At 50.9% G+C, this 14,510-nt stretch overlaps 1 protein-coding gene across 2 annotated transcripts in view; it reads left to right on the top strand.

Moving 5' to 3' along the window:
* The window catches only part of ATCAY (ATCAY kinesin light chain interacting caytaxin), a 41,735-nt gene extending 27,785 nt beyond the window's left edge, over window positions 1-13,950 (top strand). For both annotated transcript variants that reach the window (XM_070793097.1, XM_070793098.1), the window contains 7 exons: window positions 84-215; window positions 1,156-1,242; window positions 3,084-3,182; window positions 3,885-3,920; window positions 7,484-7,555; window positions 8,834-8,866; window positions 10,989-13,950. In XM_070793097.1, coding sequence (XP_070649198.1) covers window positions 84-215; window positions 1,156-1,242; window positions 3,084-3,182; window positions 3,885-3,920; window positions 7,484-7,555; window positions 8,834-8,866; window positions 10,989-10,998 — 469 coding nt within the window. In that variant the 3' untranslated portion in view covers window positions 10,999-13,950. The remainder of the gene's footprint in view (window positions 1-83; window positions 216-1,155; window positions 1,243-3,083; window positions 3,183-3,884; window positions 3,921-7,483; window positions 7,556-8,833; window positions 8,867-10,988) is intronic.
* Window positions 13,951-14,510: the final 560 nt, after the last annotated feature.

Here is a 14,510-nt window from a genome sequence, read left to right as displayed (position 1 = left end):
ACAGGACCTAGTCCTGGGAAACTGGGCTTCCTGACTCTGAGCCAGTCCTTCCGGGTCCCCGGTCCTCTGTGCCTCGTGACTAGGTACGTCATCAGCAGCCTGGAGCTCCTCGTGGCAGAAGATTACATGATCGTGTACCTGAATGGCGCCACGCCCCGGCGGAGGATGCCGGGCATTGGCTGGCTGAAAAAGTGCTACCAGATGATCGACCGGAGGTGAGTGCATGGGGCTGGGGGACGGCCTCAGCGTGAGGTGGGACCCGCGCACTGAAGTCCCCCCCCACTCTGAAAGGGCGCGGCTGGGGCGGGCATAACAAAGCGCCAGACTGGGCGGCTTAAACAGCAGACGTGTGTTGTCTCCTAGTTCTAGAAGCTAGAAGTCTTTGGTCAAGTTGTCTGCAAGGTCAGTTCCTTCTGGAACTGTGAGGGAGAACCGGCCCTGTGCACGCCTGTGTGCAAATGCCCCCTTTTATAAGGACCCCAGTGACTGTGGGTTAGGGGGCAGGCCCTGCTGGGATATGATCTCACCTTAGCTAATGACCCCTGCAGTGATCCTGCTCCCAGACAAAGAGGGAGACCAGACAAAGACCCCTGCAGTTCAACTCGCCCGTAGCAGGTGCTTGGAACTGGGGGCCCTAGAAAATCTTTCAGGAAGGAGAGGTGATGTGGCCATGCAAGGGCTTCCCAGGTGGCGCTAGTGGTAAAGAGCCTACCTGCCAGTGCAGGAGACATAAAAGATGTGGGTTCAATCCCTGGGTTGGGAAGATCCCCCAGAGGAGGCCATGGCAGCCCCATCCAGTATTCTTGCCTGGAGAATTTCATGCACAGAGGAGCCTAGTGGACTACAGTCCATGGAGTCACAAAGAGTTGGACACGACTGAAGTGACTTACACACACACGCACATGGCCACACAGTCAGATGCTCAGAATCTAAATTAAGAGGGAGCCAGGGCCAGACATCAGCTCTGCCACCTGCAGACTCTTCCAGGGGTGGAGGGGGTGGGCTTAGCTTAACCAAGACTCAGTCTCCTCCCCATCAATGGAGATCATCAGAGCACTGCCTGGGCTCACAGAGTGGGTGACACCCTTTAGCTGCTCCCTCCCCGGGGCTGTCCCCCCAGGGAGCCCATATTGCTCTCTCTGCCTCCCCACACAGACTTCGGAAAAACCTGAAGTCCTTAATCATCGTCCACCCATCCTGGTTCATCCGCACCGTTCTGGCCATCTCCCGCCCTTTCATCAGGTGAGATCGTGATCTGAGTCTCGATACCCACCTGGGTTGTCATGTGTCTTTTCTTTTTTAATCAGCATTTTCCAGCTCCTCTCTTGGGAGTCTATATGTTGTTTTACACAGTTTAAAAGTGGACTTCCCCGGCAGTCCGGTGGTTAAGATTCTGTGCTTCCAGTGCAGGGGGATTTAGGTTCCATCCATGGTGGGGGAACTAAGATCCCTCATACCGTGTGACACGGCCACTATCTGGACCTTTGTCGGCCAAGTGACGTCTCTGTTTTCTAACACACTGTCTAGATTTTTGTCATAGCTTTCCTTACGAGGAGCAAGCATCTTTTAATTTCATGGCTGCAGTTATCATCCACAGTGATTTTGGTGCCCAAGAAAATAAAGTCTGTCACTGCTTCCACCTTTTTGCCTTCTATTTGCCATGAAGTGATGAGACCAGATGCCACGATCTTAGTTTTTTTTTAATGTTGAGCTTCAAGCCAGCTTTTTCAGTCTCCTCCTTCACCTTCACCAAGAGGCTCTTTAGTTCCTTTTTTTATTGTTTATTATTTTACTTTTTGGCCATGCTTCTCAGCATGTGGGATCTTAGTTCCCCAGCCAGGGATCGAACCCAGGCCCCCTGCCGTGGAAGCTCGGAGTCCTATCCACTGGACCACCAGAGAAGTCCCTATTTGATTATTTTATGACTTATTGTACAGTTACATTCTCTTAGCCTTAGAGAACGTAACTCATTGTTAGAAAAACTGATTTGACCTTGAAAAGGAGTTTATTTGACATTGTACCAAAATTAGATTTAAGGTAATGTTTTTTTAAAAAAAATCACGAGTTCAAAGCCCCAAGCTGGTGATCAGTCACGTCAGTAGTAGCCAGTGGCCAGAGCTGGATTTGGACAGGAAGAAGCCATTCACCCTGGAAGAATGGAAGATGAATCAGCAGTGCCCACGTGCACCTGTCTCATGCCCAAGTGACTACTGGTGCCACCAGACAGTGACGATGGTGCCATGAAAGTGTTCTTGGGAAGACTGACACAGAGGAGCACCTCCTGGGGAAGATGGAGCCTGGAGTCTGATATTAATAGCATCTCATCCCTCTCTGCTTTCTTCCTTCCTTTCCTCTCTGCTCAAAAGTCCATATAGTCAAAGCTATGGTTTTTCCAGTAGTCATGTACGGATATGAGTGGGACCAAAAAGAAGGCTGAGCACCGAAGAATTGATGCCTTCAAATTGTGGTGCTGGAGAAGACTCTGGAGAATCCCTTGGACTGCAAGGAGATCAAACCAGTCAATCCTAAAGGAAATCAACCCTGAATGTTCACTGGAAGAACCGATGCTGAAGCTGAAGCTCCAGTAGTTTGGCCACCTGATGCAGAGCCAACTCATTAGAAAAGACCCTGATGCCAGGAAAGATTGATGGCAGGAGGAGAAGAGAGTGACAGAGGATGAGATGGTTGTATGGCGTCACCGACTCAATGGACGTGAGTTTGAGCAAACTCAGGGAGATAGTGAAGGACAGAGAGGCCTGTGTGCTGCAGTTCATGGGATCTGAAAGCGTCAGACACAACTGAGCGACTGAACAACAACTCTCTGCTCAGCGGAGACTGGTGTCAGACACATGGCTCAGGAGCCTTCCCTTCTTGCAGGCAGAGACCCCAGGTTCTGCTCTGTACCCGCACCAGGGGCAGGGGATGAGGTCTGGCATGGGCTGAGAGGGAGGTTTGGGTGAGTGTGCTGGGGCATCCTGGAATAGGGCTGCATGTACATCCCTGGCTGCCATCGCTCCCTCTGACCCTGAGTCACCACCCCAAGGGCTGGCTTTCAGACGTGTCCCTCCTTCTCCTCCCACCAGCGTCAAGTTCATCAACAAGATCCAGTATGTGCACAGCTTGGAAGATCTGGAGCAGCTCATCCCCATGGAGCACGTGCAGATCCCAGACTGTGTGCTACAGTGAGTGTCTTGTGCCGTGGGAGCGCCGCCCCACCTCCATCCACATCATCCATCCCCAGAGCTGCTTATCTCCCAACCTCCCATGCTCTGCCCAGTCAGGCTGCCAGAGAACCAGACCTGAGTGGGAGAGCAAGACAGAGGAAAATAGAGTGAAACAGGCACCTGTGAAATGACAGAACACAGCAGACCTGGCTCCTCTAGTGTAGGCAGAGGGGCCAGTGAGTCCTGGCCCCTGGCTTGTCTTTATAAATAAAGTTTTATTGGCACACAGCTACACTTGTCCATTTACAAACCATCCATGGCTGCTTTCAAGCTACAACAGAATCAAGGGGTTGCCACAGAGACTGGTATGAAAAGCTGAAAATATTGACTCTCTGGCCCTTTGTGGCGGGGGCGGGGGGGGCGGTGTCTGTAGACAAAGCCACGTTAATAATTAATTGCTTTATCCTGGCTTTGTTTAGGGCAGATGCTAGAAATGTCTGCTGAGTTGCAGCAACACCAGACACTGGAATATGCCAGTAAAACAGCTATCCCTGCCCTGAGGTGGGGTGAGGTGGGGCTTTGTAAGGTAGCTGCAGGCTATCCTGTTTGCTCTGAAGCCTGGCATGTGTTCAGATGTGACAGTGAGACTGCTTTCCTGTTCCCAGAGTGGAGGGGATTCCCAAGCCACCTCTTAAGCCTTCTCCTTTTTCTCTCTTCCAGGTACGAGGAGGAACGGCTGAAGGCCAGGAGAGAAAGGTATGTGCAGAGCAGCCCGTATTCTGGCCGGGTTGGGGCTGCCGCTGAGCTGAGTCAAGGCTGGGGGAAGCTGGCGGCTTCAACTCAGCTGGGACCCATGTCACGCACGCATGTGTTTCAAAGCCCTGCCTTCTCTAGAGGTGTTGGAGTCAGACCCAGGCTGGAATCCAGGCTCCCCTGCTCAGTCTCAGCATAATATTAGACAAGTGAAAAATTCATCCTGCAGGTTATCATGAGGAATTAGGATCAGCGTAGCCCACTGGGCAAAAATAGTGGGCTCGGTAGAGTCCTTCTAATGATGCTGGTGACAGTGAGGGCTCAGCCCTGGGGAGCCTCCTAAGGCCCCCAGATTGAGCCCTCCACCCTTCAGGAGGCCACTCTCCTGGTCTCGTCCACTCTCTGGGGCTCACCCCCAGGTCCCCCTCCACTCCCTGCTTTCCAGTTTCCTCCTCCCTCTGAGACCTTTATGTCAGATTGGGACTCGAACCCAGCCAAAACCCACAGTGCCTTGTTTCAGGACCTAATGAAACTCGGGTTCTTGATGTCTCACCACAGAATTTAGTGAGAGACAAAGTGACAGGTAAGAGGTGGATTTACACAGTTGCAGAGAGAAGTACACTCCCCAGACAGAGTGTGGGCCATTGCAGAGGGCAAGCGCGGCCATGAAATGTGGTGTGGTTAGTTTTTATAGTGTGGGTAATTTCATAGGCTAACGAGTGGGAGGATTATTCCAACTATTTTGGGGAAAGAGTGGAGATTTCCAGGAATTGGGCAACTGCCCACTCCTTGGTCTTTTGACAGTGCCTTGGAACTGTGGTGGTGCCTCTGGGTGTGTCATTTAGCTTGCAGATCGAGGATCAAGGTCTAATCAAAGTCCCCTTGTCTCCCTTCTTGGACCTATTTGATTCTTATTGGTTTATGTTGTGTCCTTGGGCTATGTCATTCTTTCAAAAGTTGTGCCCTGCCCCTTTCCCTCCTGTTACACCTCTGGAGACCCCTCATCCCTCTGGGGACCCCAATCTGTCCTCTGGACTGGGCCCTCTGCTCCGCAGGGTTCCCCTCTTGCCCTCAAGGGCTCTCTGCTCCCTCCAGGCCAAGCCCTCCACCATTCAGGAAACCCTCCACCATCCAGGGTCCCCATACTCTGCATGCCCCCTCCTCCTCCCTTCCAAGGGCCCTCCACCATCTGGGAACCACGCTATCCTCCAGTTCCCTCCTCCTTCCCAGGGCCCCCTCCATCCTCCAGGGCCCGCCTCCATCCGGGCCCCCTCCACTCTCTGGGACCCCTTCTGTCCTCCAGGGACACTTCCAAGGGCACCCTCTGCCCATGTAGGTCCTGTGGGTGCAGGTGAGAGAGGAGACAGAGCAGGAGTCCCCCTGGGTGTGGAAGAGAGGGGAATCCATCTGCTCTTCCCCTGCCCAGGGCCCTGGGGATCCTCCTGGGGACCTGGGCCTTATCCTCTGCACAGTTAAGCCATGGGTCATGAAGATCCTTTTTGTATTGTTCTTCTATGTATTCTTGCCACCTTTTCTTAATATCTTTTGCTTCTGTTAGGTCCATACCATTTCTGTCCTTTATTGCACCCATCTTTGCATGAAATATTCCCTTGATATCTCTAATTTTCTTGAAGAGATCTCTAGTCTTTCCCATTCTGTTGTTTTCCTCTATTTCTTTGCATTGATCACTGATGAAGGCTTTCTTACCTCTCCTTGCTATTCTTTGGAACTCTGCATTCAGATAGGTATATGTTTCCTTTTCTCCTTTGCCTTTAGCTTCTCTTTTCTCAGCTATTTGTAAGGCCTCCTCAGACAACCGTTTTGCCTTTTTGCATTTCTTTTTCTTGAGGATGGTCTTGATCACTGCCTTCTACACAATGTCACGAAGCTCCATCCATAGCTCTTCAGGCACTCTGTCTATCAGATCTAATCCCTTGAGTCTATTTGTCACTTCCACTGTATAATTGTAAGGGATTTGATTTAGGTCATACCTGAATGGTCTAGTGGTTTCCCCTACTTTCTTCAATTTAAGTCTGAATTTGGCAATAAGGAGTTCATGATCTGAGCCACAGTCCGCTCCAGGTCTTGTTTTTGCTGACTGTATAGAGCTTCTCCATCTTTGGCTGCAAAGAATATAATCAATCTGATTCCGGTATTGACCATCTGGTAATGTTCACATGTAGCATCATCTCTTGTGTTGTTGGAAGAGGGTGTTTGCTATGATCGGTGCGTTCTCTTGGAAAAACTCTGTTAGCCTTTGCCCTGCTTCATTTTGTACTCCAAGGCCAAACTTGCCTGTTACTCCACGTATCTCTTAACTTCCTACTTTTGCATTCCTGTCCCCTGTAATGAAAAGGACATCTCTTTTGGGTGTTAGTTCTAGAAGGTCTTGTAGGTCTTCATAGAACTGTTCAAATTCAGGTTCTTCAGCATTACTGGTTGGGGCATGGACTTGGATTACTGTGATATTGAAAGTTTTGCCCTGGAAATGAACAGAGATCATTCTGTCATTTTTGAGACTGCACCCAAAAACTGCATTTGGAACTCTTTTGCTGACTATGAGGGCTACTTCATTTCTTCTAAGGGATTCTTAGCCCACAGTAGTAGATATAGTGGTCATCTGAGTTAAATTCACCCATTCCAGTCCATTTTAGTTCGCCGATTGCTAAAATGTCTATGTTCACTCTGGTCATCTCCTATTTGACCACTTCCAATTTATCTTGATTCATGGACCTAACAGTCCAGGTTCCTATGCAATACTGCTCTTTACAGCATTAGACTTTATTTCCATCACCAGTCACAGCCACAGCTGGGGTTTTTTTTCGCTTTGGCTCTGTCTCTTCATTCTTTCTGGAGTTATTTCTCCACTCTTCTCCAGTAGCATATTGGGCACCTACCGACCTGGGGAGTTCATCTTTCAGTGCCATATCTTTTTGCCTTTTCATACTGTTCATGGGGAAGGCAAGAATACTGAAGTGGTTTGCCGTTTCCTTCTCCAGTGCACCACGTTTTGTCAGAACTCTCCACCATGACCTGTCCATCTTGCTTGGCCCTGCACGGCATGGCTCATAATTTCATTGAGTTAGACAAGGCTGTAGTTTATGTAATCAGTTTGATCAGTTTTCTGTGATTGTGGTTTCTTATTCTGTTATTTTCTAATCTTTGTTATTATTCTGATCCCTCTTATTTATATTTTTCTTATTATATATATATATATATATTTTTTTTTTTTTTCTTTTTCTTCTCTCTCTTTGCTGTTGGAGTCTGGTTTTACCCCTCAGGGGTTGTTATCTTTTAGTCTTCATTATTGTTCTGCTTTTTTTAAATCTCTCTCTCTATTTTTTTCTCACTTTTTTTTTCTTTCTCCCCATGGCCTTCATCTTGATGAATTCCTGACCATCCCATCACTTGCTCCACCCTCTGGGCCCCGGCACTTCCCAGGGCAGGCAAACCCTTTCCAGACTGCTGTCGGGTCACGGCAGCCCAGATGGAGGGGAGTGGGAGCCAAGAGCCCCTCAGCCCACTCAGCCAGCTGGTTACCCCTGCTCACCTCTTTCTGTTCCCAGTGCGAGGCCGCAGCCGGAGTACGTCCTGCCCAGGTCTGAAGAGAAGGCAGAGGCGGGACTGGCAGAAGACAGGTAAGTGTCCAGGTGGCCATGGGCAAGAGCTCACACCTGCCAGGGGCTGCCGAGCCCAAAGAACATCAGATGAAGGTGATCTAAGGTCACTATGGTGCTGAAATAAGACCACCTTGGGACTTCCCTGGTGATCCAGTGGTTAAGACTCCACACTTCCACTACATGGGGCGCAGGTTCCATCCCTGGTCTGGAAACTAAGATCCTGTATGCTTCATAGTGAAGCAAAAAAAAAAAAAAAGCCCCACCACAAGACCTACTCCATCAAACCATTTTAATGTGAATTTAGTACATCTCTTTAGAGTCCCTTGGACTGCAAGAAGATCAAACCAGTCCATCCTAAAGGCAAGCAACCCTGAATATTCATTGAAAGGACTGACACTGAAGTCAAAGCTACAATATTTTGGCCACCTGATTGAAAGAGCCGACTCATTGTAAAAGACCTGTATGCTTGGAAAGATTGAAGGCTAAAGAGGGCAACAGAGGAGGAAATGGTTGGAGGGCATCACCGACTCAATGGACATGAGTTTGACCAAACTCCTGGAGATAGTGAAGGACAGGGAGGCCTAGTGTGCTGCAATCCATGGGGCTGCAAAGAGTCAGACATGACTAAGCAGTTGAACAACAATTTTGGGCAACCAGCACCTCTCTCCCAAACATTCTTTCCGCCCAGAGGGAGACCCTGTACCCAACTAAGCAATCCCTTCCATTCCCATCCCCTCCTAATTTGTTTTTAATCCAGTGACTCCGTTATTATAAAAGTCCTTTAGTGCCTCCCCCTGGGATGTGCAGACAGATAGCATGGCCCTGTCCTTCCCTGTCTCTTTCTGTGCCATCTGCCTCCTGCAGTTGCTGCTTGTTGTACCCTTCTTCTCCTGTCCTTGGGCTCTTTGAGGGAAGTGGCTATAGCCCGGGACTGTCCCCTCCTCCTCCTCCCACCTTGCATCTATCACAGGCCAAGCACGGGGGCCAGGGGCAACTGATGTGCCTGAGAGACCAGGATCTGCTCTCAGATGGAGGTTCTGGCTGGCCTTTGTGCAGGCCCTGGTGGGTGGGTCCCACCTTCCAGGCGGGTGGGCCTGGGGCAACACTGGTGACTTCACTTTGTGGCAGCCAAGGGGCTTGGCCGTCCTCGGCTCATTTGTTACACAGGAGACACATGCTGACGCTTGCTTTGTGCCAGATCAGGATGCAGCCATGTTGGGCCTCATAGGGCTCACAGCCAAATGCCAAGGCTCCCAAACAGGCAACTCATGCTGGGATTCCTTCCTTTTCCCACAGGTCTGCTTTGGCCACAGAAGATCAGGAAACGAGGTGTGTGGGAAGCCGGGGGCGAAGGGGGGAGGGGGGAGGGGTGGTTCTTGGCACGTTTTTTTGGAAACATTCTAAGTGGAACCTAGCCTGGATGAGTCCCCGTGACTTGGTGGTGGAGGGAGGAGGCACCAGGGAGGCAGAGAGATCATGGTTACCGTGACAACAGGGCCTCCTCTGGGATTGAGTGAGAAGCTGGTCCCTGCCCAACTCCAGGGGGTGCAATGATGGGAGGTCCCAGGCTGAGGACCCTGGCTGAGACATTCACCCATAGCCAGGACCCCTGAAACCTGGGATTTAACTCAGCTGAAGGGTGCACTACCTGCCCACTATCGATCTCAGTGTGTCTGCCTGGCTCTAGATGCCAGAAAAAGCCTCCCTGTGTGTCTCGGGTCCTGGGGCCCACCCTCAGGGTCCATGGTTTGCTAGAAGCACTCACAGGACTCAGCAAAGCAGATCTGCTCATGGTTATGGTTTATCACAGTGGACGGGTGGATACAGATCAAAATCAGCAATAGGAAGAGCTGTATGGGGCTGGGCAAAGAGAGACAGGTGCAAGTTCCCAGCTGTTGTCTCCCAGGGCACTCGTGGGGACAGCTCTTTATTCTCCCAGCAGCCAAGGGTGGTGGCACACACCAAGTGTCACCAACCTGTGCTGCTTGCCAGGAGCCCTGGCATCCAGGGTGTTTACTGGGGGTCAGTCATATGCATGGTGGGCTGTACACATGGCTGACCTTCGTCTCTAACCCTTCCAGAGGTTGAGCTGATACCACATGGTCCACAGCTCCTGTCTTAAGTCACACTGTCAGCATAGACTATCCAACATGACCCAAGGTCCCAGGCAAAGATACTCTTATCAAGAAGGACATTCCAAGGTCATGGAGGTGGCCTCCAAGAGACTGGGAAAGGGCCAGACTTTTCTTTGGAATGTGCAGGGTTAATCCTTGACCACATTCTCTGCTACAAATCTGTAACATGGGCCAGCTACATGTCTTAATACTATCCATGTGACCCAAGAAGCCTCAAGCTGAGAAATAAACATCAAAAATGGACTTAAACCAGTACTGCCCTGGAGACACTGAATAGAGGCAAGTTCTCAATATATTTCTGACAAGACCATCTCAATCTATGCATTCTGAAAATAAGTCCCCGTCCACAAACACACAACACACAAGGAAATCATTCACCATGAAAAAAGTCAGATAAACAGCAGAATTAGATGCCCCCGGGGAACCTCAGACAGAGATAATAAAAAAACAAGCACTTTTAAAATGATTAAATACATAATAGAAAGAATGATTGGGAGCAATGGATAGATGGACAGATGGGTGGATAGATGGATGGATAGGTAGTTGGACAGGTATATGGGTGGGTGGATAAACAGATAGATGGGTCCTGTGGATAGATGGACAGATGGGTGGATGGGTGATGGATAAGTCAATGGATGGATGGTTGAATGGGTGTGTGGATGGATGGATGGATGGATGGTTGCTTGGATGGATGTGGATGGATGGTTGGATGTATAAATGGATGGTTGGATGGATGAATGGGTGTGTAGATAGATGGATGGTTGGTTGGACAAGTGGATGGATGGATGGTTGGTTGGATGGATGGATAAATGGATGAGTGTGTGGGTGGATGGATGGATGGATAAATGGATGGTTGGATGGATGGGTGTGTGGATAGATAGATGGTTGGTTGGCTAAGTGGATGGAGAGGTGAATGGTGAGTTGGATAAGTGGATGGATGGATGGGTGGATAGATGATGGATGGGTGGTTGGTTAGATGGATGAATGGATGAGTGTGTGGATGGATGGATGGTTGGTTGGATGAGTGGATGGAAGGATGGTGAATAGATGGGTGAATTGAAAACTGACCCAGTCTGATTGAGGGCACCCGCCCTGGGGCCTACTCATTGGCTGGGGCACCAAAGAGAGGTGCCCTTCAGAACCACACCTGGAAGGTGGGTGGCAGGTGGCAGACTTTGCAAGGTAGGTGCCACTCTTCTTGTTGAGAACATGCCAAAGCCAGATTAGATCATTCTTTTCAATTCCACACACATGGAACATTTTCCACTTTCTCTAAATCCAATCATGGTAACTTGACCATGTCTCTCCCTCTTCAGCATGTCCTGAAGTAACGTGAGCATAGAGGAGAACACGAAAGATCTCAGATGCCAAGAAACCTCTGTCGGATGCCCTGCGGCCCTGGATCTCATCCTCACCTCATCCCAAGTCCCAGTCTCCAGTGGGGTGCCCATCTCCCCCATCCATCTCTGAAACCCAACATCCTTTCTAGCTGCTTGAAAACACTTTTTAAAAAAAATGATGCAGTATTAATGCATCTGGAAAAGAACCCAATTCTCCACCCTTCCACACTTATGAGCTCATGGCTAAGAAGAGCAAGAAACATCGAGCATGGCCCATGCGTCTTGGTGGCCTCAGAGACCCCATCCCACTGCACAGACTCCTGGTCAGGATCCTTCTCTTGTGTGTCACCTGGTCCAGGTTGGAGCCACAGATGCCCACCGACTCCCTGGCTGGGTCTGGATTCTTCCTCGTGCCTTTCCTCCCAGAACAGTCCCTGCAGTCCTGGGCATCGGGCCTGGAAGTTCAGCACCACCCCCAGCAGCACCATGTCCTGGGGGAACTGCCTGACCTTTGAACTCACAGCTTTTCCTTTAAACCAGCCCCCTCGCCTCCCATAACTCCCACCTCCTTGAGGAACATCAGAGGCCATGGCACCAGTGAGGGCCACTGATAATCATCCTTGCCCTACAGTTGCAACCACCCTCTCCCTCAGTCTAGAACATTCTGCAGCCCCTTGAAGGCAGAGGCCATGCCACAGGGCAATCCAAACCAATACCTCCTACCAAGCTGAGCCTCCTCACTTCCCCAATCCCTCCCCCTAGCATGGAGTTGGGATGTGCCCCCTTGGGTTCCCACCAGGAGCAGAAGCTGAGAAACCAGCTTTCAAGATAAGCTCATCACAGAAATACTGACGGACAAGAAAGCATATACAGGGTACTGGACTTTTGAGTGTTACAAATGTCACTGGGAAAAATAAATCGCAGTGGTCTGGATGCTATGGCCACCTGCATTAACAGGAGACAGATTTCCTTAGGGAGGAAAGGAAAAAAAGACTTTTCTAATGTGCTCCAAAGACCAGTCAGGTGGGCTCTAGAGGGAGTGACTTCCCCATCTCTTGAGGCATTCAAGAAAAGGATGAGCAGTGCTTGCACAGAGTGGTCCCCTGCAGTCCCCTACAACCCTGAGAGTTTCTGTTTCCATGAAAATTGTGAGTAGTTCAGTTGTGTCCGATTCTTTGCAACCCCATTGACCCATGGACTATAATCCACCAGGTTTCTCTGTCCATGGGATTCTCCAGGCAAGAATACTGGAGTGGGTTGCCATTTCCTTCTCCAGGGGATTTTCCCGACTCCGGTATCAAACCCGGGTCTCCTGCATGGCAGGCAGATTCTTTACCATCTGAGTCACCAGGGAAGCCCTCTGTTTCCACAAATTTGTGCAGAAGTCAAACAGGGGTGGTGTCTGGCCTCTGTGGCAGGCATCATCCAGGTTTGATTGACCCCCTACCCCAATCATCTCCCAGTAGGAGATTCTTGGCATCAAGGGCGTGCCTCTAGGGTTACCCTGATGACAGGAGGGAGCCAGTGGCACTCAGCACTGAGGCAAAGGGACAACAAGGCTTTCTGCATGGCAGGAATTGTCCCACCAGTGGCTCCCATCTTGGAAAATGCAGGGCCTTGGGCCTCTGTCTTCTGGAACCCAGCACTGCTCCTGCAAGGCTGGGGCCTTTGGGTGTCTGGTGGGATTTTTTAATTTGTATTTCTGCTTTGTTTCCTGAATGTCAAATAAAGGACAGGATCCGTGTTCCTGGCTCCAATGAGTTACCTGGAGCCCAAGGCAGGCTGCTCCCCTCCACTCCCACCCCCCCACTGAAAGCCCCCTCCATCCTGGGTCTGCTCGTGCCCCACCCCTGAGTGCCTCCTTTTATAAAAGGTGCCTCGGCATCTGCAGGGCCCGGTTGAACTCCAGGTTCAAGTGACTGGTTCTGCTCTGCTGATGAGATGGACATGTGGCCTGCAAGGCCCACAGATCCACAGTATAGTATACACAGTAACGTCTAGCAACAGTGCTTCAGTGACAGTGAGAAAGGAGCCGGGGATAGGAACCGATGCATTTCACCCAATGTGACAGTTACTGAGAGCCTGCAGAGCCAATGGGGCTTCCCAAGTGGTTAAGTGGTAAAGAATCTGCCTTCCAACACAGGAGACACAGGTTCGATCCCTGGGTTGGGAAGATCCCCTGGAGGAGGAAATGGTAACCCTCTCCAGTATTCTTGCCTGGAGAATCCCATGGGCAGAGGAGCCTGGCAGGCTACAGTCTGTGGGATCTCAGAGTCAAACACAACTGGCCATGTGTGCAAAAACACGTGTGCAGAGGCCACAGAGGGACGAGAGGGGCAGACCATCCCGCCCTCAAGGATTCTGTGGCCTAAAACTTCCGGCCAAACAAGAAATTTCAACACGGACCCCCACCCCGCCTCCCAGTTCACTGTGGCCCACCTGCCACCCCTCAGGACCACCAGCAGCGCAAACAACAGGCAAGTGGAACCAAGGACCCCAACCCAGCCACGCAGACCCCTCCAGAGTAGAGAGAGAGCCCCCCAGGGAGGCGGTCTCCAGGCCGGCTACCTCTTCATAGGTGCATGAGGTTCTGAGGTGCAGCTCCACCCAGATGGGGCCACCACATTCAGGCGGGAGCCTAGCCATACCCTCTGAAATGGGCTTTGTGGAAGATTTCTATTCACGGGGCAGTTTGACTGAAACAGTGGACACTGAGCCCTCCTTGTGAAGGGACGTCGGGTTTTCCTCTGTGACACACGGGGTGCGCCCTAAGTCCACCCCCGACCCAAGGTCGTAGTTCACACGCCCATGCTTCCGACAGCCAGCTTTGTGGTTTTTAAAACAAACAATTCATTATGATTACTGTCGTGATGTAAAGACATCAGTTCCACGGGCTTTGGGGGATTTTTATGGGAAATAAAGCACCGGTGAGAAGGGAGGTTTGTGACTTCTGTCCACGTGCATGGGATGTGGCTCTGGTCTTGGGCAGGGTGCAGAGAGAGCAGATTTCACGTGCCAGGATGGGGCACAGCGACTTGGGTGACTTAAGTCATGGCCTGTCTTGCTTCTGGCTCCTGCCGCCAGAATGGGAAGCCCACCTGGGTTCCTCCTGAGGCCTCCTTCTGGCTCTGCCTCTCTGTGATTCAAGTTCCTTCTGCCTCCAGTCTTGTGCGTGTTTAGTCACTTCAGCCGTCTCCAGCTCTTTATGACCCCATAGACTGTAGCCCGCCAGGCTCCTCTCTCCATGGAATTCTCCAGGGAAGAATGCTGGTGTGGGTAGCCATTCCTTCTCCAGGGGATCTTCCCAACCCAAGCAAGGCATGGGGAAGGGGGTGGAGCTTGCAAGCCCCCTCTGGGCATCACAGATGGGGAGACTGAGGCACAGAGAGGGGTGTGGCTCACCTGGGGTCACACGGACACTCAAGGATGGGTCTGAGATGTGACCCTGTGCTTTGTCCCTCCAGCCATCTCATCGCATGACTGGAGATCCACATCCTC

Source organism: Bos indicus, chromosome 7 (genome assembly GCF_029378745.1).
Source record: "Bos indicus isolate NIAB-ARS_2022 breed Sahiwal x Tharparkar chromosome 7, NIAB-ARS_B.indTharparkar_mat_pri_1.0, whole genome shotgun sequence".
In the NCBI taxonomy this organism is placed as follows: Eukaryota; Metazoa; Chordata; class Mammalia; order Artiodactyla; family Bovidae; genus Bos; species Bos indicus.
The sequence above is the reverse complement of the archived record's forward strand: the minus strand, read 5'-3'. Positions and strand labels throughout refer to the sequence as shown.